At 42.9% G+C, this 21091-nt stretch overlaps 2 protein-coding genes across 2 annotated transcripts; both read left to right on the forward strand.

Moving 5' to 3' along the window:
• The first annotated feature begins 1849 nt into the window (after positions 1–1849).
• klb (klotho beta) lies at positions 1850–9180 on the forward strand. Its single transcript, XM_063189348.1, has 5 exons — positions 1850–2578; positions 4158–4686; positions 4956–5224; positions 5831–7013; positions 8744–9180. Exons 1-5 carry the CDS (start codon positions 1850–1852, stop codon positions 9178–9180), a joined length of 3147 nt encoding a protein of 1048 aa, XP_063045418.1.
• Positions 9181–11157: 1977 nt separating this feature from the next.
• Positions 11158–19852, forward strand: ube2ka (ubiquitin-conjugating enzyme E2Ka (UBC1 homolog, yeast)). Its single transcript, XM_063190404.1, has 7 exons — positions 11158–11457; positions 12544–12637; positions 12872–12930; positions 13316–13398; positions 14261–14360; positions 17133–17261; positions 18466–19852. The coding sequence occupies exons 1-7, from the start codon at positions 11395–11397 to the stop codon at positions 18538–18540; spliced, it is 603 nt and encodes a 200-aa protein (XP_063046474.1). The 5' UTR covers positions 11158–11394; the 3' UTR covers positions 18541–19852.
• The last annotated feature ends 1239 nt before the right edge of the window (positions 19853–21091 follow it).

Here is a 21091-nt window from a genome sequence, read left to right on the forward strand (position 1 = left end):
AAATAGCCCACCCCCATACCTTGCACTGTTAGTGTAGGCTACGTTTTAACAAGCACCACACTTGCGTATATGCAGAAAAGACGTCCACTTACCCCTCTTATAACCTTATTGTTTGTATTTTGCACAAGTGATTAGGCTAAGGTAGCTGCTTTGCTAGCAAACCACCTCGCTGAAGGCGCATTCAACTCCTCGCAAAACAACACTATCACTAAAAGGGAAAGGGGGTTGTTATGACTAAATGTTTAGGCTTAAACTGATTTCTTGCGTTGTCAATAAACAAAAAATTAAGGGTTAGCACACACGAGAGATTTCCCAGTGACGAAAATGCCAGGGCTAACACATTCCTTCTGCAGACAGACACAAGCGACAAAACATTAGATAGATTTTGCTGCCACCTGGCGGTCTGGCGGGATAAAATGTTGTTTTTCTTGTTTGGTATTCATAAATTACAACTCAGTATCAGTAGCCTATCAGTGCGCTGAAAACAGCTCAAGGTATGGAATAAGGATCAATTAGGACTAGTAATGGTTATTTGTCCATTCTTCATGCATGACAAAGGAAAAGAAGGCTCTCTCTCTAAAGGATGAATAAGGTGACTTGCAACTGCATAGCGAAGGCAGCACATCAGTAACAATTTCAATCACATTTGCACTCACAATAGGCCTACTCTAAAATAAGTCCCAAGCGAGAATATTTTAACTGTTCTGTTTAACTCAGAAAGCTGAGAGGATGAACAGACAACCACCCACACACACTATAGGCTTATAGCAAAGGGGAGGAGAGTTAACTGCCTCACCCAGCTTCAAACTCAATAAGTGTAGCAAAGGTGTGCTCTGATTGCTACAGTGAAGATCTGTTGCTGTGATAGAACTCCCACAACACTAATGATCACATCAAACAACAGGATCTGTAACTACAATCTAAAATGTTTCATTTGAAAGATCATCTCTGGCCTTTCCAGATGTAAATGCTCCAGTCCAAAAAATATCCATAAAGGGTCATCGATCTCCCCTTTCGTCGTTGTCTTCCTTGCCAAATAAAGCAAGGCAAGACAGATGTATTCATATAACAATGTGCTACAATATTTTTACCGAGTGTGTGTCAGACTGCAACAGTCAGGGATGTTCAATGCCTTCATGGAAGCCTTTGGGCAAATTGCATTTGGAAAGATGGCCTTTGATTGAACTCACAAATAAATGTCAGTTAAAATTATAAACAACGCAATTGCTGTCTTTCTAGACGTATCAGTGCAACAAATGGGTAAATTCAATTATTGTCTCAGCAACAGTCAGCGAAAAAGAACAACAGTAACAACAATAAAGGAACACTTACAATCTGAGAGGTGTAGGAGAGAGAGAGAGAGAGAGAGAGAGAGAGAAGGCTGGGAACAGAGTTCATGTTAATCATTGTCAACATCTTCCTTATGATCAGACACTTCTGTATGCCCTATGAGAGAGAGGTGGACAGAGTGACGAGTAGCCGCAGGGTAAACACGGCGGACACATCGTTGAATGGATATTATACCACTCTGAAGTGTTTACCTCTGACACATTGTCTTCCGTGTATGTTTGAGAGAGAGAGATAGAGAGAGAGAGAGAGAGAGAGAGAGAGATAGAGAGAGAGAGAGAGAGAGAGAGAGAGCGCTCCTCATGAGAACAGGTGAGGCAAAGCAGTCTGAGGGATGTCGACGGTGGCTTAGGTCTTGTGCAGGTGCTTTCAATGCACTCTGTTTCATGGAGTTGTTTGCCACGCTTGCACATGTGAGAAGTCAGCCATGAGCTTTTTGCACCAATGCCACCTGAGGATGGGGACAGCCTCCCAGGTTTTGGTCCCTATTCCCCAAGTCTCTATGCTGCTATTTGCCATCCTCTCCGCGGCTTCCTGGGACCAAGCTTGGTGTTCCTCAGGGGATGGAGTGAAGCAGTGGCAGAAGGCCCCTCCAGCTCTTCACAACCATCACCATCACAACAGGAGCCTGTACCTCCACGCTACCTTCCCCCCTCACTTCCTCTGGGGAGTGGGCACCTCTGCCTACCAGACCGAGGGCTCATGGGACCACGAAGGGAAGGGGCCGTCCATCTGGGACCACTTCACTCACACCAAGGGACCCGGCATGGACACGGGGGACACGGCGAGTGACAGCTACGCTCGATGGCAAGAGGACATGAAGGCGGTGAAGTACCTGGGGACCCAGACGTACGCCTTCTCGCTGTCCTGGCCACGTCTGTTTCCAGATGGTGGCGTGGGGATCCCCAACCCTGACGGGGTGTGTCATTACCAGCGGCTAATTAGAAGCCTCCAAGCTGAGGGTATTCAGCCGGTGGTGACCCTTTACCACTGGGACCTTCCACTGGGCCTGCAGCAGCGGTATGGCGGCTGGAAGAATGAGAGCACGGTGGATGCTTTTGTGGAGTATGCAGAGTTCTGCTTCCAGACGTTCGGGGACTCTGTGAAGTACTGGCTCACCATGCATAACCCTTACCTGATAACGGTGCAAGGTTACGGCACTGGAGTGCATGCACCAGGGGAGAGCAATGACCCGGCTTCTGTTTTTACCGTGGGACACAACCTTATTAGGGTGAGTAAGGAGTCAAAAAGGTCAAATGTGGGGTCAAGAAAGGGAGGTGCGATGGAGCAGCTAGGGGGAAAAAATCAGATACAATGCCAACTAATATTTCAACATTTGTGAGATTTTTGAATAAAATGGCACTTCATTAAATAAAATGATGAGCTAATCTGGCAAACTACATTTTCTTGCTTGCATTCGTCTTCTACTGTTGACACACCACTTTGAACCACAGTACAGAGGATGTCTTGTGCTTGTGCAGAGGATGTCTAGGACTATGGACATGATGATGTTTATCTATGCAGTCAGTTAGCACCTGTCAAGAAGGTGCACAAAATACTCCTCATTTTTAATGGGCATTGTTGTAATATTTCTCTGTACACTACTATATGTACATTATGCATCAGTACAGTGCAGTGCATAATAGTTAATAAATACAGTATTTACTTACAAGTTATCATAGAAGAGGATAATATTAGGATAAGTACTACATAGTACAATATGTTCAAAGTCTTACCCATTTGCTCTGATACACTGTGAGCAAGTATGCATCAGTCCTTGTCTTAGCAGAGTTGCTATGACTGCATGTGCAAAACGCAGGTTTTCTCTTCACTGTTAAACATACACAATGTCTTTCTTAGCATGGTGACAAGATGAATAGTTATTCAGGGGAGGAATCGCCTCTGTAAACATTGATCACATTTTTGCCTTTTATTGTGTGCCTGTTCGCAATATCATGTATGCAGAAAAGAATGCCCAGACATCGACATAATATCTTATCTTAGGATAGATAGGATATGAGCAGATAAGATAGCATGTTTTAATAACACACTTGGTTTGAAAATAATGTGCTGTGTTTAAGCTTTATTTTTTACTCTAATTTGTCACTGCACATCGTTATCACTTAATAACAACTTCAGCCTCCGTGTCTTTCCTTAACCGCATGGCTGGGAGTGATATTTAATGACAGATTAATCACCGTTAATGTGAATGTGTAAACAGGAGTCTAATTGCCTCTTCTGAGGTCAGAGTCCATGCGTTGCAGTGAGCCTGCAAACCCTGCCTGGCTATTAGCGGTTAATAATATTCACCATTCAGCATCATTGAGGTTGCACAACAACAACTTGTGTCTTTCATGCGTCACAAAAAGAGCTGTTGACATGTCTGACCTACATACGAGTCCATTTTTCCCCCTTTCATTCGATTTACAATAGCCACTGACGTCTGGACAGAATTGTGTTATTAGGCTACTACATCATGTATTCTAGATGATGCTTTGAGTTTTGTCTTTCTGTTATCTTCACACATATAAATCCCAATACATGGAACCTGTGTTGTCAACATGACACAGTATATTATATGCAATAGATTTGTACAAATGTTGAGTGACACTATGAGACTTATTTGATGCATGACATGCTGCTTGGAGACCTATGCTTTTTGTCACTGTAAGAAATGATTCCTTATTCACAAGCAGTCCTATCACAGGCACTGCTATCAATATGGTACACTAGATATTCTGTATGTACTAACTAAACTCTTAACCCATATGTGAGTTTCATACTGTAATGTGTATCCCTTTATTTTCCAGGCTCATGCTAAAGTCTGGCACATGTACAACACACATTTTCGCCCTCACCAACATGGCCAGGTTTCCCTGACGCTTGGAGCCCATTGGATAGAACCACACAAGGCACAGTCCAATCAAGCCCATGGCAGTGCCAACAACGCTGCCCTCTGCCAGAAATCCATGGAGGCCGTGGTGGGTTGGTTCGCCAATCCCATCCATGGCACCGGGGACTACCCAACTTCCCTGAAAGACACAAACCAAGGACTCATTCCAGAGTTCTCCCCAGAGGATAGAGCCTTTATCAGGGGCACGGCGGATTTCTTCTCCCTGGCTTTCGGGCCGGACGTCCTCCGCATGGGCCCGAGGCTGCCTGTGTTTGGGCAGCTGCTGTCCATGGACCTGAGGAAGGTGCTGGGCTGGGTGAAGCTGGAGTACGGAAGCCCGGAGGTGCTGGTGGCCGAGAGCGGATGGTTCACGTCTGCATCTGTGAGGGAGGAGGACACAGTGGCCATATACTTGATGAGGAGACTGCTGGGACAGGTGCTCGAAGGTGATAAGGACATGGATTCATCATGGCTCTTTTCATTCTCTATTACTATGTATTATTATGTTTATGTTAACTATATTTGCAAGTATGTTCATGATGAGGATGATGGTATTCCCAAAAGGAACAGTGCTGTGGTACATTATTTGACTGGTTCATTTAGTATATGCTTTGTAGTTTGTAGTCCGGTCGTCATCTCTAAAGGAAAGCATCATGACAAACAACAAGAGGATACATATTACTGATGAATGTTATTCCCACTTTCTCTTTTTCAGCCATAGTATATGATGGTGTTCGGGTTCTTGGCTACACCGCGTGGTCCCTGGTGGATGGATTTGAGTGGAACTATGGCTACAGTGTGAGGAGGGGTTTGTTTTATGTCGACCTCCACAGCGCAGATCGAACCAGGATCCCAAAAACCTCTGCAAAGTTCTACAGACAAGTTGTGATGAACAGAGCCTTTGTAGACAACAAGACCTCTGAGAACGTCCATGGGCAGTTCCCCTGTGGCTTCCAGTGGGGGGTGGCGGACCCCGTTCTACATGTAAGTACTACTGTGGTGCTTGTTTATGACACTACACCACCATTTTTGCATGACAATCGACTTAGTTGAAATGGCCCTGGATTACCTTTTGATGAACATCTCATCCAAAATGACCCACAAAGTTATATTTGCACTCCCTCAGCTTCTTTGTGCAGACGAGCCTGCCTGCGGGCCCATTCACTCTTTGAAAAGACCCAACATCATAACAATATGATTATGACATTACCAAGAGCCTTGAGTAACAAGACTTTGTCTTAACAATTTTGGTGATAATTTATAACAAAGGCATTGTGCAAAGGGGTTAAGTCAGGTTAACTCAAGTAGCCTGGTAAATAAACCCATTCCCTGACAAGACATCACATTACTATAAGTTTGTGAGCATTTTCATTGTCAGTCATCTTAGCCCTAACATGAAGCTTCAAAAAGATGTCAGTTTGCATACAATTAACCTCTTAACTCATAATATTGTAAAAAATATTGTGGGAAAGTATTGGAAAAAGTATTGCTGTTTTAGGGAATGATGCCATAGTCTTCATACTCTGCATTCGGAGTGTAGACAGTGTAAACTGACAGTCCCCTCCTCTTCTCCTGTCTGCCTTCCCTCAGGTCCGTCTCCAACCGTACTCCCCTCAGTTCACCGACCCCAGCGTCTACCGCTGGAACTTCTCGGGTGATGGCAGCCTGCGTCCTATCTCAGGGGTCACCGTTCGCACACGCGGCCCACAGTGCAAGGACTTCCTCTCCATCCGACGCCACCTGCATCTCCTGGAGGCCACTCGGGCCTCGCACTACCGGTTCGCCCTGGACTGGTCCCTCCTGCTGCCCAATGGCAACCCCTCACAGCCGGACCAGGAGGCTCTGCAGTACTACCGCTGCTTCCTGACAGAGCTCCATAAACTTGGGGTCAAGGCAGTGGTCACACTTTACCACACCAGCCGCAAATCACCAACCCTGGGTATGCCGAAGCCACTGCATGACGCTGGAGGGTGGCTGAACGTCAGCACGGTGGAGGCCTTTGAGGCCTATGCAACCTTCTGTTTTCAAGAGCTGGGATCTTGGGCACATATGTGGATCACCATCAATGAACCCAATCGTCTAGGCGAACTGTATAACACCAGTGTTGAGGCGCATCTGAGTGCGGCCCACCATCTTCTCCTGGCACACTCCAATGTGTGGCACATCTACAATGACCAGTATCGGCCTCAGCAGGGGGGTCAGGTGACCTTCACACTACATGCTGATTGGGTGGAGCCGGCCAATCCGTTTCTGGAGAGCCACAGAGCTGCTGCAGAGCGTTTCTTGCTGTTTGAGCTTGGGCGGTTCTTGGATCCCTTCTTGGCCAAAGGAGAAAGTGACTACCCAGCCCAGGTAAGAGGGTACATTGAGGAAGGACACAGCACTGTGAAATCTCCTCTACCGCACTTTACAGAAAAGGAGAAGAAGAAGCTGAGAGGAGCTCTTGACTTTATTGCCTTGAACCACTTCACCACACGCCTGGTCACTCCCAGGAACTCTGCCTTCCCCAATGTCCAGCCTGTATCGAATCAACAACAGCATGGCCCTATCCATGACTGTTCTTTCCTCAATGACCCCAGCTGGCATGTGTCCAATCTGGGACAGGCTGTGGTGCCCTGGGGACTTCGGAAGGTCCTGAGCTGGGTGAAGGGTCGCTATGGAGACTTATCGCGTCCAATTGTTGTCATGGCGTCAGGGGTGGATGATCAGGCGTCACACGATGACAAACTGAGACAAACCTACATCAGGGAGTATCTGCAAGAGGCACTCAAAGGTTAGTAGATCTCGATCTCACTTAATACAAAGCCTACAGCATGTCCATATGTCAGGCTGCTTTTGATGCTGGATGCTGCGTAGCACAACATTGACCTAGACACCTGAAGCTGCATGGATGCAGCATTCAGGCTCATGAGGTTTGATGTTTTTTTAATTGAATTATTATTAAACTGCTGGTATGTTAGAGCTGACCCTAAGTACCCTAAGTAGATTTAGGCCACCTCTCTGAGAGAACTGAAGAAGTAAAATGAGAAAAAAATCTGAGGAGTGCTGTCCTTTACTTCTTCAATTCATGTACACGGGAGATTCAGCACCCAGTTAAAATGCTTTGAAGATCGAGAAATAAATGACAGTGTGAGTGCATCTTTTCCACTTGTCAAGTTTATGCCTCTCTGAACGACGACTCCATTTCCAAACTGCAGGGCATCAGTAACCCAAAACAATTCATGTTTTTAATGTAACTGAGATGGCCTCATTACCCTGAACACTGAGGAAAGATATTTGTTGCCTGTATTTTTTATACATTAATTCACAGTTGATCACTTGCAAATTACTTCCTGGCAATCTGGTTCTAATGATTCAATGATTCCCCATTATGTTTGCATTGCATGAAATTGTACTCAATCTTTTTTGTAGTTCTCTCTGGGTATTTGTTCTCTCACATCTGCCATTTCCTCATCACTCGACATGTGCATGATCACCGGTCGCCTGGAGTTCTTATCACATGTATCCGTTCTCAGACACAGCTTTATGGAGGACCTTTGAGATCATAAATGTGAATGAAAAACCTTGTGGGTTAATGGGCTGAGGTTTTATTTCATAAGCCTTTGTCACCGAGCGTGTTTGTACAGGTTGCTTCCCTGGAATAAACCATCATCATAATCATAAGATTTAAAATGGTGACGTGGAAAACATTTGTGATGTTTATCTTTCTGATGTGTACACGTTTCAGATGAAGTCATGCAATTCCCCTTCATCCATCGCTTACAAATCAGAATGACCTTTTTATGTAAACGGGACATATTTCTTTGTCCTTGTGAACAAATATGTACATTGTCAGGACTGATAGGCTATTTAAATATTGATTCGAGGAAATAACATCTGGCTGCTTCATTTTTTATTTTTCATGTTTAATCGACGTGTATTTAACCAACCAGTGAACATTACACTTCACCAATACATGTACTCTGGGTTGTGCGGGAATGGTATGTTTTCATACAGAGTTGTGAATCACAGAATGTTTAAACCCTGCCATGTTTCCTCTGTAATACACAGCGTTTTTATTCTTTTAGTCTTGATTTTATTCTTTACGCTCTACTGATTCACCAAATTTGTGGCAGGGCTTTCACTCTCTAAGCCCAGAATTGACAACTTTGCATGAAAGCTTTTGTTTTGTGTCTAAAAAAGCTTCAGTCAATTGGGAAAAAAGGATTAGGCCAGCCACTGCAATGCCACTTTTGCTGGCCTTTTGGGCCTATATTATGACAGGACCAAATGAGAGGAGACAGGAAATGAGCAGGAGGGAGAGATGAGACAAGGTTGGGAAATTACCCTCAAACCTGGGCTTCATTCCCATGGTCATGCAAGCCCATATGGTGGGGGGGGGGGTCTTGTGTGCTGCACCACAGCATCCCCTATAATGCCACTTCTGAGAACACGACAACATGTCAACATTTGTTTCCAGTACTGAGATGTACTAATCTTCATTTGTTATCCTCTCTTCCCCAGCACATCAGCTGGATGGTGTTGACCTCCAAGGATTCTACTTCTGGAATCTCCAAGACCGCCACACGTTCCACTTCGGCCTGTTCGGCCCCTCGCATCACCAATCCCACCCCAAGGGCTCCGTGAGGGTGTACCGAGACATCATCTCCCACAATGGCTTCCCATCTGTGGGAAGGAAGACACAAACCCCCTGCCAGCTACCTGCGGCAGCCCTAACAAGCTGTACCATCTGCACGAACATCACAGAGAACAAGGCACTGCTGTTCTTTGGTGTCTGCCTTTTTATCAGCGCCGCCATTCTCACTGGGGTGCTGGTCGGCCTCGTCAGGAGGAGAGTAAGTGCGAGGAGAAGACGTGCGATGCAGCCTACGAGTCCTTCACGGCTCTCCAGGCAGCACTGGGAGAGGTTACCCATGCAGAGGGTGGTGCGGAGAGTGTGAAGAGTAGAGTAGAGTAACTTTATTGATCAGCAGGGGGAAATTCAGGACACAGACTATGATGTGCACATGTGTCTTGTAGCACTTGCAGACTGATGGATGGATTTAATATAGACGTCCAGTCAGTTTAGTAGATACGTGTTCACACATGCCAGGTCTGTTGTCCTGGCTGGGCCCAAGGATAGGAGAGTCCCAGAATTGGGTCCACATTACATTGTATTGGGTCCACATGACATTGTATGTAGGCCCTATTAGTTTGGGGGCCCATTACTTTGTCCCAGGCCTGGACAAAGCTGTCAGCTGCCCTGTTTGTAAGCTATACCAGGTTTGAAACACCATTGTGTTCGCTCTTAGCCATAGTATTATGAGATATAAAATGAGACTCTGAGGTGAATGAATAAATATTGTGTTATCTCTTGCCATCTTATCAGACATTAACAGACTCTGTTTACACTATATGAAATTGATGTATTTTACTATTGAGGCTTTTGTGTATTGTGGGCTATGCAATTAATTGAATTGTGTGAAATAGTTTGTGCTGCTTTGGAAACATTTACGTGCTATTTAAATTTTCAACATTATTTTAATGTTATTCAGTGCAGAAATGCAGAAATTGCACAAGATGCTGTTGTTTTGGCTAGAAAAAAAACTGCACAAAAACACTTGACACATTACTTACTTAATTTTCACACATCTGTTTACTATTAAATGCTTTTGTTTTGAATGTCATAATGTTATTCCCAACACTGTTATATTGTCAGATGTGATGTATGTACAAAGCACTTATTCAATGCCCATACTGGGTCTACTAGTGTTGTTTTCAAACGCTGATGCTGCTAGGCCCCCTGCTGGCAATGACTGAATACAACAGCAGTCCACTGGAGGTACTGACACCCAGGTCTTGGCTGTCTTGGCTGTTCCTTTGCCAAGAAACTCGGTCTCCAATGAAAATGGAAAGTCCATGCATCTGTCCAAACTGATGAAAGCTCGGTCCAGTCATTCACAGAGACATTTGAAAGATAACCCATCAATAATTCTGCGTTTCATAACTTCAGACTATTGTACTGGCACAACAGGCTACAGTCAGCATTAAAAAGAAAACATCTAAAGCTAATTGAGTGAGTTTTCTTGAAGGTAGTATTTAGTCATTCTGAGGTCATTTCCGCCACTATCATGTTTTGTTATATGAGATTCTGCTCTTCAGTAGCAATCAGCCATGACAAATCATCAGACCGAAACTATGAGTCTGACTCCATTAGCAAAACATGGAGACAAAGAAAGAAAGAAAGAAAGAAAGAAAGAAAGAAAGAAAGAAAGAAAGAAAGAAAGAAAGAAAGAAAGAAAAAGAAAACAGTAGGCCTATGCCCATGATGTTTTACCTGATGTCCACTTTTGTCATCAATGTTGTTTTTTGAGGTGCTTTACAAATAATTATGGCCTGATAAAGCGTGGTTATGTACTATGTGTGTGTGTGTGTGTGTGTGTGTGTGTGTGTGTGTGTGTGTGTGTGTGTGTGTGTGTGTGTGTGTGTGTGTGTGTGTGTGTGTGTGTGTGTGTGTGTGTTCATTGTAAGCTAGGCTATTTACTCAATTGGCAATTACATTTTGACACTGTCCAGATATGGCCCATGTGCCTTTGAGAAGCCTATCCCGAGACATTTAATTATTATTATTATTATTATTATTATTATTATTATTATTATTAGGCCTATTATTATTATTAGGCCTATTAGGCATATTATTATTATTATTAGGCCTATCATTGTTATCATTATTATTAAAGCCTATAGCTAGGTAGATATATAATGTAGCATGTGCAGTGACAGGAACTAAAAAGTAATCTTGTCAATGCCTGCCCATTGTCTTCGTTTATCTGTTTGGAGTGCATTTCGCACTTGAGAGGATGAAGGGAAACCAGTGTTACAAGCATTATGACAGCCGTTGCAATAGATGGCGCTGTCATGTTAGCTAAAATCGAGGGTCTTACGATCAAGGAAACCAATGAAGAAGAGGTCGTATCATAGGGGTGCGAAACGTAGAAATTCTGCATCAACGGTAATTTTATGGTGACAAACATTGAGGGTGACAGGCACTAGGATAGATAAAGTGAGAAGGGGGCCTCCTAGTCTGTCACCTAAACGTGTTTTCAGGCGAATCCACCCGAGACCCTACTCGCGGACTCCGATCTAATTTCATACATCAAGTACGCGACGGCATCATGGCCTACATCGCTGTCCAAAGGATAAAACGGGAATTTAAGGAGGTTCTTAAAAGCGAAGAGGTAAGCCGATGATTTTGGCCTGTGAATCACAACATCCGAACAAAATAATTTATCCATAAACTTTGATTAGCTGACATCCAAGCAAACCTTATTGTATTCAATGTGTGCTGGCTAGGTGTCTAGATAGCTATCGCTAGCGCTATCAACAACAAAAAATATCCTTTCAACTTGGTTATTGTAAACAAACGTAACCATAGCACATTTGTCGTAGAATCGCGGTGTTGCCAGTGATGCGAGGCTCCATCGATATTTGTCATATCGACATCAGAATTATGATTTGATATGCTTGTATGGATTGAATTTCACAGTTCGCTGCGGAAAAGGCAAACAACTTCATGCTAAGGCCAGTAAGCCAATGCTAGCCTGTTATGCCAAGGCCCAATGTTACTGTTACTTCTCATTGGTCACACAATAACACTCTTTAGACGGGTTGCTAGTGTGCCGAGATTCTCTGAGACCTGTTTTCCCGTGTGTGGTCGTTGCTGAATTGTCGGAAGGTATTTTTTGCTAATGCCGTAGCAGCATTTCGTAAGTAAGGCAAGGAATGCACTCCCAGTTTAGCTTACGTTGTTTTGGCAATGCTGCTGGCACTAGTTGAAAGGGTGACGGTGACAGCCTTTTGATGACAGCTGTCATTAGAATTGGGCTTTAATTGTTTTGATTTGCACTTAGTCCATTGCCTTATTTTGTATTGTCCTAAAAAGCAGTTTTGTTTGTGCTTGAAAAAGTACTTGAACACTCTTTTAATCTATGAACTTAGCTGTGTTGAACTTAGCTGTGTGTTGTAACCATAGATTGTACGTTCTCTGGTTGTAACATACTAGATTAAACCACAGTTCTTGACAGGAAAATCTAATAACCCAGGCTCTGTAAATCCTTTGTTAAAGAAATAATAGGGGCATGTGACCCAGTTGTTTTGAAAGGGCATGCACTTTTCTAGAAAGCCGAGGTTCCCATTTGGCTTATGTATTTGTCACTGCATTTGTGTTTTTGTTTCTCTTTTTTCACGCTCCCTATTCAGTTTATTCAGTGAGTTTCATCATATTCATATGTTTTCGTGCATATTCTTTTTTTCCCTGTGATCAGACAAGTAAAAACCAGATCAAGGTGGACCTGGTGGATGAAAACTTCACAGAACTGAAGGGAGAGATCGCAGGTCCCCCAGACACACCATATGAAGGTAATGGGCTCTCACTCTGTTTAATGTCCTCAAAAAGTTGACTATACAGCCAATCCATCCAGAACGACATCCTTTATACTCCAGCAAAAGTTGACAGCACCCCCAAACCACCTAGAACTACGTCCTTTGTTCACCCGTTCTACTCAATTAAATGCTTCTTATTGACAATGTCATTATGGTACCTAATGCATTATTGTTGCTTTGATCTGACCTTTTCTATTCTTTTCCCCACAGGAGGGAGGTATCAGTTAGAAATCAAAATTCCAGAAACCTATCCATTCAACCCGCCAAAGGTAGGTGTGCGTAGCATGTCTGTATGTGGTTGGTCTTGTTTGGCCAGATTTACAGATGCTAAAATTGCGCAAGAGCTGAAGGGGATACAACTTTAAGATGGCAAATACCTAAACCCCAATTAGAAACTAAGCAAGGTCTTTGAACCACGTTACATCTGTTTAACTTTGTAATCTTTGTGTAATTGTCATGTCAACTTCTTTGACTGCTGCTCTTCTCCTATTTAAACTTGCGTTTTTATGCTTTTACTCTTTGAACTGCCCCTGTATGAAATCCGCTACACAAATAAACTTGCCATGCTCTGCCTTTTTACAAAATTCATAATGGTAATGGCTGTGTTTGCCATGTCATTGACTTTGACATGTGCTCCTCTTGACTCTTACCTAGGTGCGATTTATTACAAAAATCTGGCATCCCAACATCAGCTCTGTGACCGGTGCCATATGCCTGGACATCCTCAAAGACCAGTGGTAAGACTTGATTTCTACCTCCCCAAGTATGAATGGGAAGTCATGGCTGAATGTATTTGTTGATGAACTTCCTTTTCCACACACTTAGCAATACCTTTGGGGGGTTCAGTGTGAAGGCAGTGGCCTTTAAGTCACCAAAGCAAATGTTTTCAAGAGATTTACAGGCTGCTGGAAGATTATTGGTGTTTCTTAGTAATGCAGTCAGATCAGTCAAACTGTACCGCTTTTTCAAGTGTTTTGAGGTGCTTTCCACCTCTTCACTTTTAATATATAGCGCATACATACCCGGTTTGTCCTCCCTTCATACTGCAGTATGCCATCCAAAATTGATTCGAAATTTTCACTGAAACAGACTGTCTAAGGTAGGGCACAACATTTCATAGTGATACTGGGGGAGAAATCAATCTAATAACAGGCACCTATTCAGTAAACTGCCTTGAAGTCTTGTTTTTGAAGGCTTTATGTGTTCAGCATGTGTGGGAGGTCATTCAGAAGGTGTGTTTGTCCACACACTTTGCCTATGCTGCAAGCTGGTAGCATTAGGCGTAACTTCCCTTGCTATGCAGTGCCATTGGCAACTGTAAAATGACAATTAAAACTCCCAACTCAAATGTACTGGTAACACATGTATGTGGATGTTTTCAAATGCACATATTTATTTTTTGTCCATTGACATACACAACATGTGGATAAAAATAAGAACTCCCATTGTGATGGGTGCTTTTTAGCGTCCTGAAAGGGATATGTTTTAAAACTGATTTTTGAAAAGCGATTTGTAAAACTCTGTCAATGAGAGGCCAAAATTATTGCATTTCCGAAAATATCCATTTACATATAAGTGGCTTTTGTGTGTGTGTTGCAGGGCGGCAGCCATGACTCTGCGGACGGTGCTGTTGTCTCTCCAGGCTCTGCTGGCGGCCGCCGAGCCAGATGACCCGCAGGATGCTGTGGTGGCCAATCAGGTCAGTCTCCAGCCATCACATGACCACTAAGAGACTTTCACTCTTTCTTTCTTTATTTCTTTCAAGTATTAAGCTTCCGCTGTTATTAATTCTGGGGGAACTCGAGTAGATTTGTGTGCGGATTTATATGGAATTGAACCCAGAGTTGTTGAGAGGTCATTGAGGTTAGTTGACTCACTGGGTCAAAAAAGTTTAATGCATTACACTGCACTTAGCTGGTGTTTTTAGCCAAAGTGAGTTACCGTTATTACACTGTATTGGTTACGATCCCTGGAGTGATGGGGTTTCTGTGCCTTCCTCAAGTGCACTTCTGCCGTGGATGGAGGTATCTACTGTAGGGAGTGGTGAGAGAGGAATTTGGACGTAGCCCTCAGATCCATTTGGTGGCCCCATTATTACTACGGCCGCTTCAGGTTTAAGGGCTTCCGCACACCTGTTCTGACAAAGTGCGGAGCGCTACTCTGCCAACGTTCGATTCCACTGTTTTCAATTACAACTCTGCACTCCGTTGGACATGTCCACGGAGGTTGGCTGTAAATTATAGCAGAGTTATATTATAGCCACCCATTGATTGCTGTGCTGTGATGAAATTGGCCATTCCTTGTTATGGCACATCTGTGCCAGTGTGCGGGGTTAGCAGAAAAACGTTGTGCGGAGGCCCTAACTGTATACGAACAGGTAGCTGAGCTTCCTGAAGAAGATTTACTATGAATTCCATTTATTTGCTCTCAGTAAAATATAGTCGTGTCTGATTTAGGTACAATAACAGAACGGTCCTGGCTTGCTTACCTGGGACATCAAAGATATGAACATTTCCAATTGTTTTTGCAAACCACGACATTAACTCCATAATCTTAACTCACTTTTAACTCCTAACCCCTAATCCCAGTTTGTTTCGGCCCTGGAGAATTCACTTTGGTTGCTCAATTCTCTGACTTCCCATAGAAAAATAATAACTTCAGTCGCTCTGGAAGTTTTGGACACTTCTAGTCTGAACACACTGTATAAGTCTGTGAAGATTCTCCTCCAGGTCATCTGACTGTGCAAACTGGTGAAAGCGACAAAAAGCTCCAAAATCCAGCCTGGACTGAACAGATGAGCAACGGCAAAAGCTGTAAAAGATTTGACCTTTAACATTCAATCAGGAAGAGCTCATTGTATATTTTTAGCTGAAGTTCCACTTATTTTTTAATACCTTTGACGCCCTCTACTTCAGGCCAGCTTTTGCAGCGTTTGCCGCTTGCTAAGGCAATTACTTCCGCCACATTCGTTGCTTTTACCGCCTTCAGTCTGTCCGTACAGTTAGTCAAAGCTGGAACTGTTGAAGCTCTTCAGCTGAGGAATGAAGTGTGAATGAAGTAATGTAGTTGCATACACCTAAACTCTAGATTTGAATGATATTAATTCATCTCGAGGGAAGATGAAGGGTAAAGTCACTGAGATAAATAAATAAAATACAAACAGGACTTCCTTCTCTATCAGTACATGGTATATAGCACATACTGATAAACATTGTGTGAGGGGCACAAGTTTGAAGTACTTTATTGAAATGAACGCACCAGTTTGCCCAACACATTTTAACGCAGAAACAAGTGTACATCTGGACAACAAACACCTGAATCATGATATATTTCTCGCAGATGCTGCTATGGTTATTCAGCTAAAGTTGGTCTAATGATCATAGTGCTTACTATGATGACTGGTGTCTTTTTTATGCCCAGTTTATACCTTTTGCCAGTGCAGTGATGCTGCAGTTGCAGTTTAGTATAGTGGTTTTGCCAACACTTCATTTTTATGGTGTCTGGGTTGTGGGGATCTATTCTACCTTTTCAGACCCATACAGTACCTACTTGTAATGTACCAGCGTATCACATGTATAATATTACGTCCCGATATGTACATGATGCACTTTTGTTTCAAAAATAATGTACATGATGTATGCGCAACACCTACTTATTGATATTAGGTGTTGATATTGAGGTTGTAACACTATAGTTTTTTTTACGTTCAGGCTATGAAGTGCTATTGCTATTTGCATGTTACCAGGACATTTTGCCTGTTAAACTTGAGATATTTGAATTTGTTGTTTCATTTGCACCTTGAACTTTACCGTGGCATTTGGTTATAGCTTGCACTGTACAGTAAAATGTAGCCTGTTTATACCATCCCCTTGCACTGTACTACTTTGATTTGACTGAGGTTCTGGAATTGCCAACCCGAGAAACTTTTAGTAGAGGAAGGGATGAACTCTGTTGAAATTTGAAAAACACTTCCTATTTTATCCAGTCGCTGACATTTGTTTAATGACTTTGAAAATGGGTTGCTGCTGTAAAGGCTGAACTCCGTTAAACTAACGCTTCCCTCCCTCCCCTATTTGCGGATTGGCCGGTTGTCTGGTTACAGTATGAATGAACATCTTTGCAAAGAGTAGGATTAATCAACCATACTTTTCTGGGATCCATGTGACTTCAGGTTAACGACCCTTTAGGTCTGTAGACCTTAAATTAGGAGACCTTAAGGAGACTTCAGGTTGAGAATAAATTGAGTTCCCTTAGCTCTGTAGATGGCTGCATTGATCTTACTCTATTAGAAGATGTTTGGTATGAAGGTATGGTAAAACCAGGCTACCTTACATGGCCCCTGCTTCATTTGCTCCCTAGAAGGGCTTTTGATGCACCTTTTTCACGCTGTTGTGACCATTAATGTTTCCCTCTTGTACTGTACCAAGATTTTACTTTGTTTCGTAAACTTTCTTTTCTGCTTTGTCTCCAGTATAAGCAGAACCCAGAGATGTTCAAACAGACGGCTCGGCTCTGGTCGCACGTATACGCTGGCGCTCCCGTCTCCAGTCCAGAATACACACGCAAAATAGACAAGCTCTGCGCAATGGGCTTCGACAAAGTAAGTGGTGCCTTCGCCTCCAAAAAACCCACAGTGGTGAACTCTCATTTAAATGTTCCCTTTTGGGATGTCTCTTTCTGGGCAAAAACTTTCACACAACCTAAATCTAAACTCTGATCCTTACATAAATAAAAAGCAAGTAAGAAGCAAGTCAAGACTCTTCTATTTTGTGACTGTCTACCACACTAATGCTTGAGCTGCCCAGTCCCGAGCCAGACTCTGTGTGTGTACTCTACTTAACCCTGTGTTAATGTACTTAAGCAAAAAAAACCTAACACTGCTTAGCATCTGCACTTGTTCTGTATATTTCCTGTGCACTTTGTATCTGCTAGTGATGTTGACTATAATTATGTCCTTGATTGTAAGTCGCTTTGGTTAAAAAAGCGTCTGCCAAATGCAATGTAATGTAATAATAATGTAACGTGATGTGGCATCATTGGTCCCGAGCATTTTGTAATGTCAAATATTTTTAACACTTTCGTTGCACTGTACCAACAAGAAGTGTTAAAGGGGCTCCAGGTAGGAGTTAAAGTTTAATTAATCACTGTCCCGAGTCAGCCAATGGTTATGTGAATCATTATTAAGTGAATGATTCTCGTGACCACTTCCACGATCCGCTGTCAGAAAACCCTGAATGCAACTTTTTGACAGAGCGGTTCGAAGGAGTATCGTGGGAAACACTTTTCATACGAAAAATTGCTTTACATACCGTATTCAGATTTGTATCAACTGCTGGCATTCCGTGATGAAAAACATTCTCACAGCGAGTTCATTTGAACAGCATTTTTTCATTACGGAGTAGATTTTGAGACAAGCATGCCACAGGCACCGCGCAAAAGACATCATCCTACTTAACATGTAAATGCAATGTAATGTAAAAGTGTAAAAACTGAAGTCAGACAAGAGACTTCATTGTGTTTGGCAAATGTATTCTAGGTTAAACACTTAGGGTTTTCTTTTGCCTTAAGACATGTAAAAGTTTTTATCTTTTACCTGACATGTTTCGACGGTGTTACTTCCGTCTTCATCAGAGGGTCACTGTGATGTTGATGAGTGACGTGCTTTAAAAACAGCTGAGTGTTTAAGTTAAACAGACATAATGAACTTAATACATATGTATTCTAGGTTGTTTCATAGTTGCGTACAGTATGTTCTGAGCTAATTGGTTGTGTGGTTTTGTTTCCTCCTCTTGCTCCTTCTGCAGAATGCGGTAATAGTGGCGCTGTCATCGAAATCCTGGGATGTGGAGACGGCAACAGAGCTCCTGCTGAGCAACTGACTCCACTCTTTTGCTTGCTTCCTCTTCCTCCCTCAGAGCATCACCCTCCCCTCCCTCTCCCCATCTCCATCATTCTCTCATCTGCAACGCTTTTCTTTCTACTCTCTCTCTCTCTCTCTCTCTCTCTCTCTCTCTCTCTCTCTCTCTCTCTCTCTCTCTCTCTCTCTCTCTCTCTCTCTCTCTCTTTCTCTCTGTCTCTCTCTGAAAGACATATACACACTCAAATACACAACCATTCTCGTAGTCTCCTCGCTACAGTCCACTCGTCTCATCAGCCCCCGCCCACCCCCGAGACAAACTCACATCTTCAGTTCCATCTTGCAGTATCAACACATTAAGGCCCACACAGGTTAAGACACACACACACACACACACACACACACACACACACACACACACACACACACACACACACACACACACACACACACACACACACACACACACACACACACCGACTAGCACACCAGTTCTTCTGAAAGATTAAACTCTCCTGAATTCTCTCCCGGAGTTCTCCTGATTCCCCAATGTCTCCTCCTCTCTCTCACCGTTCTCCCTCTCATGGACATTCTCAGTTATTTGCTACCCCATTGAGGTGTGGTTTTGCTTTCTCTCTCTCACACACACACACACACCCACACACACACACACACACACACACACACACACACACACACACACACACACACACACGCATCCTGTTACTCAATTCACTTCTCTTTACTTTTCTCTGCTGACCATTGCCTTTCATCTGCTTAAGAAAAAAAAACAATTTCTGTTTGAACATGCAGCTTCGTTCCTTCTCTCTCTTTTTTTTAGTTCTTTTGGCTTTTTTTTTGGATCTTGCATTCTGACCACGCTTTTCCTTCTACCTGCCTGCCTACCTTTTGTGTTGCCTGGAAATCTCACACCGGGCATTTTTAAACTATTACCCCCTCTTCCCCTTCCTCCAACCCTACCTCTTTTATGTACAATCATCCACATCTATCCTCCCCCTGCCCTCCCCCCTTCTCCACTTCCCCCTTTTTATTTGGAAGACATTTGGACGCCCACTTCAAAGTTAACCGTAAAATGTAAAGAATCAATATTCATTATTTTCCCTTTCACTGTTTGAGAAGACAAGACAGCATAGCCTGAAGCAACCAAGACTGGATTGTTAAATGACAAAAAAAGAAAGTTAAGAGAGAATAGTGTTGCCACACACCCACAAACAAAAGAAGAAAAAAAACGTATGTCTTAAAGAAATGACATGACAAAAGAAGATTTCAGTTGTAAATAATGCTATTAAAGTCTGTATAAATTAAAAAAAACAGCAAGGACATGTGGGAAATCATTGGGTTAAGATGTTCCATGTATTATATTTGTTCAGTTATCTTCTTTTTTATGTTGTCTTGTGTCCAGCGTTGTTTACAAGAGACTTTAGTGTCAAAAGCGGCTTACGGTGGCTCAGCGGTGCATGAGCTGCTTGGAAAGCCAGCCTTTGGCTACCACAGCTGAAACAAAATGGACTTTATGAAACCAGAAGAAACCGAAAGGGGGGGGCGGGTGGGGGAGCAAGGTTATGGGTGGGTGGGGGAGGGATTAGTAGTAAGAGTAGTACCGGTAGTCAAACGCTAGTCTGCTCTACAAAGGCCAAAGAGCTGAAGTCAACGGGTTGAACCTGTGAAAAAAAATACTTCTGAAAATCTTAAGCATGTATTTTCAGTGTTGTGACCAAGACATCTTTTTTTTTTTCAAATAAACAAGACACCTACATACGTACTGTCAAGACATTTGGCCACATGATGAAAGTTAAAAGATCTACTAAAAATCAATTTACAATGATTTGCATTGATGTTCTGCTCTTTTGCCTTTGCACGGCAGCAGCAGTAGTCGTAGTTATAGTACATGAACATTGTAAATAACAGAATGCCAAATGATACTTCTTTGACCTTATTTAATGGCTATAGTGCTACAAGGTTGATGACTGCAATTCTTTACATGGTGAAGAAATGGAAAGTGTGAATTAAAGGCGGTGTATTGAGGGGGTTTTCAGAAAATGCATAACGAAAGAAGAGACAACAAAATGGTTGCTTTTGGTTTCATTAAATTCACTTTACTGTCATCGTTATCATGAAAATGGTATGTATATGACAAATATACATAAATATTTTAGAGAATGACAACTGCATACAGTGTGTATCTATTTCTCTCTCTGTGCTGTGGTGGGTACATGATGTGTGTGCATATTTTGCAGTGTGGAAAGAGGCGTGCTTATGTCAAAACTAGTGGGGCTAAATTAGTCTGGTGTTGGGAAATGGAATTCCTGTGGGATATTCTGTTGCAGCCGAGCCTGAGAAAGTAGAGCAAGCAAATTAATGAAGATCTGAGAGTTTGTGTGTGTGTTGTTGCTGTGTGTATGAGAGTGAGTTTTGTGTATGAGACGAGCATTAAGCTAAGCTTCAAGGGACTGATGGTGAAGTTACAACTTTGCTTGTGCTGCAATGCACTGTACTGAACGTAGGGATGTGGCAGGGGGGGGAAGCCGAACAGGTCACTTGTTCCAGGCCCA

The sequence above is a fragment of the Engraulis encrasicolus genome, chromosome 23, assembly GCF_034702125.1.
Source record: "Engraulis encrasicolus isolate BLACKSEA-1 chromosome 23, IST_EnEncr_1.0, whole genome shotgun sequence".
Taxonomy (NCBI): Eukaryota; Metazoa; Chordata; class Actinopteri; order Clupeiformes; family Engraulidae; genus Engraulis; species Engraulis encrasicolus.

What these genes read in the sequence shown, in the direction of transcription:
- klb (XM_063189348.1), top strand. Translation starts at nt 1,850, where the DNA reads ATGCTGCTATTTGCCATCCTCTCCGCGGCTTCCTGGGACCAAGCTTGG. An exon ending in GCTGGGACAGGTGCTCGAAG is followed by an intron (nt 4,687 to 4,955) that starts GTGATAAGGACA and finishes TCTCTTTTTCAG; the next exon opens with CCATAGTATATGATGGTGTT. An exon ending in TCTGCAAGAGGCACTCAAAG is followed by an intron (nt 7,014 to 8,743) that starts GTTAGTAGATCT and finishes TCTCTTCCCCAG; the next exon opens with CACATCAGCTGGATGGTGTT.
- ube2ka (XM_063190404.1), top strand. Translation starts at nt 11,395, where the DNA reads ATGGCCTACATCGCTGTCCAAAGGATAAAACGGGAATTTAAGGAGGTT. An exon ending in AGGTTCTTAAAAGCGAAGAG is followed by an intron (nt 11,458 to 12,543) that starts GTAAGCCGATGA and finishes CCCTGTGATCAG; the next exon opens with ACAAGTAAAAACCAGATCAA. An exon ending in CCCAGACACACCATATGAAG is followed by an intron (nt 12,638 to 12,871) that starts GTAATGGGCTCT and finishes TTTTCCCCACAG; the next exon opens with GAGGGAGGTATCAGTTAGAA.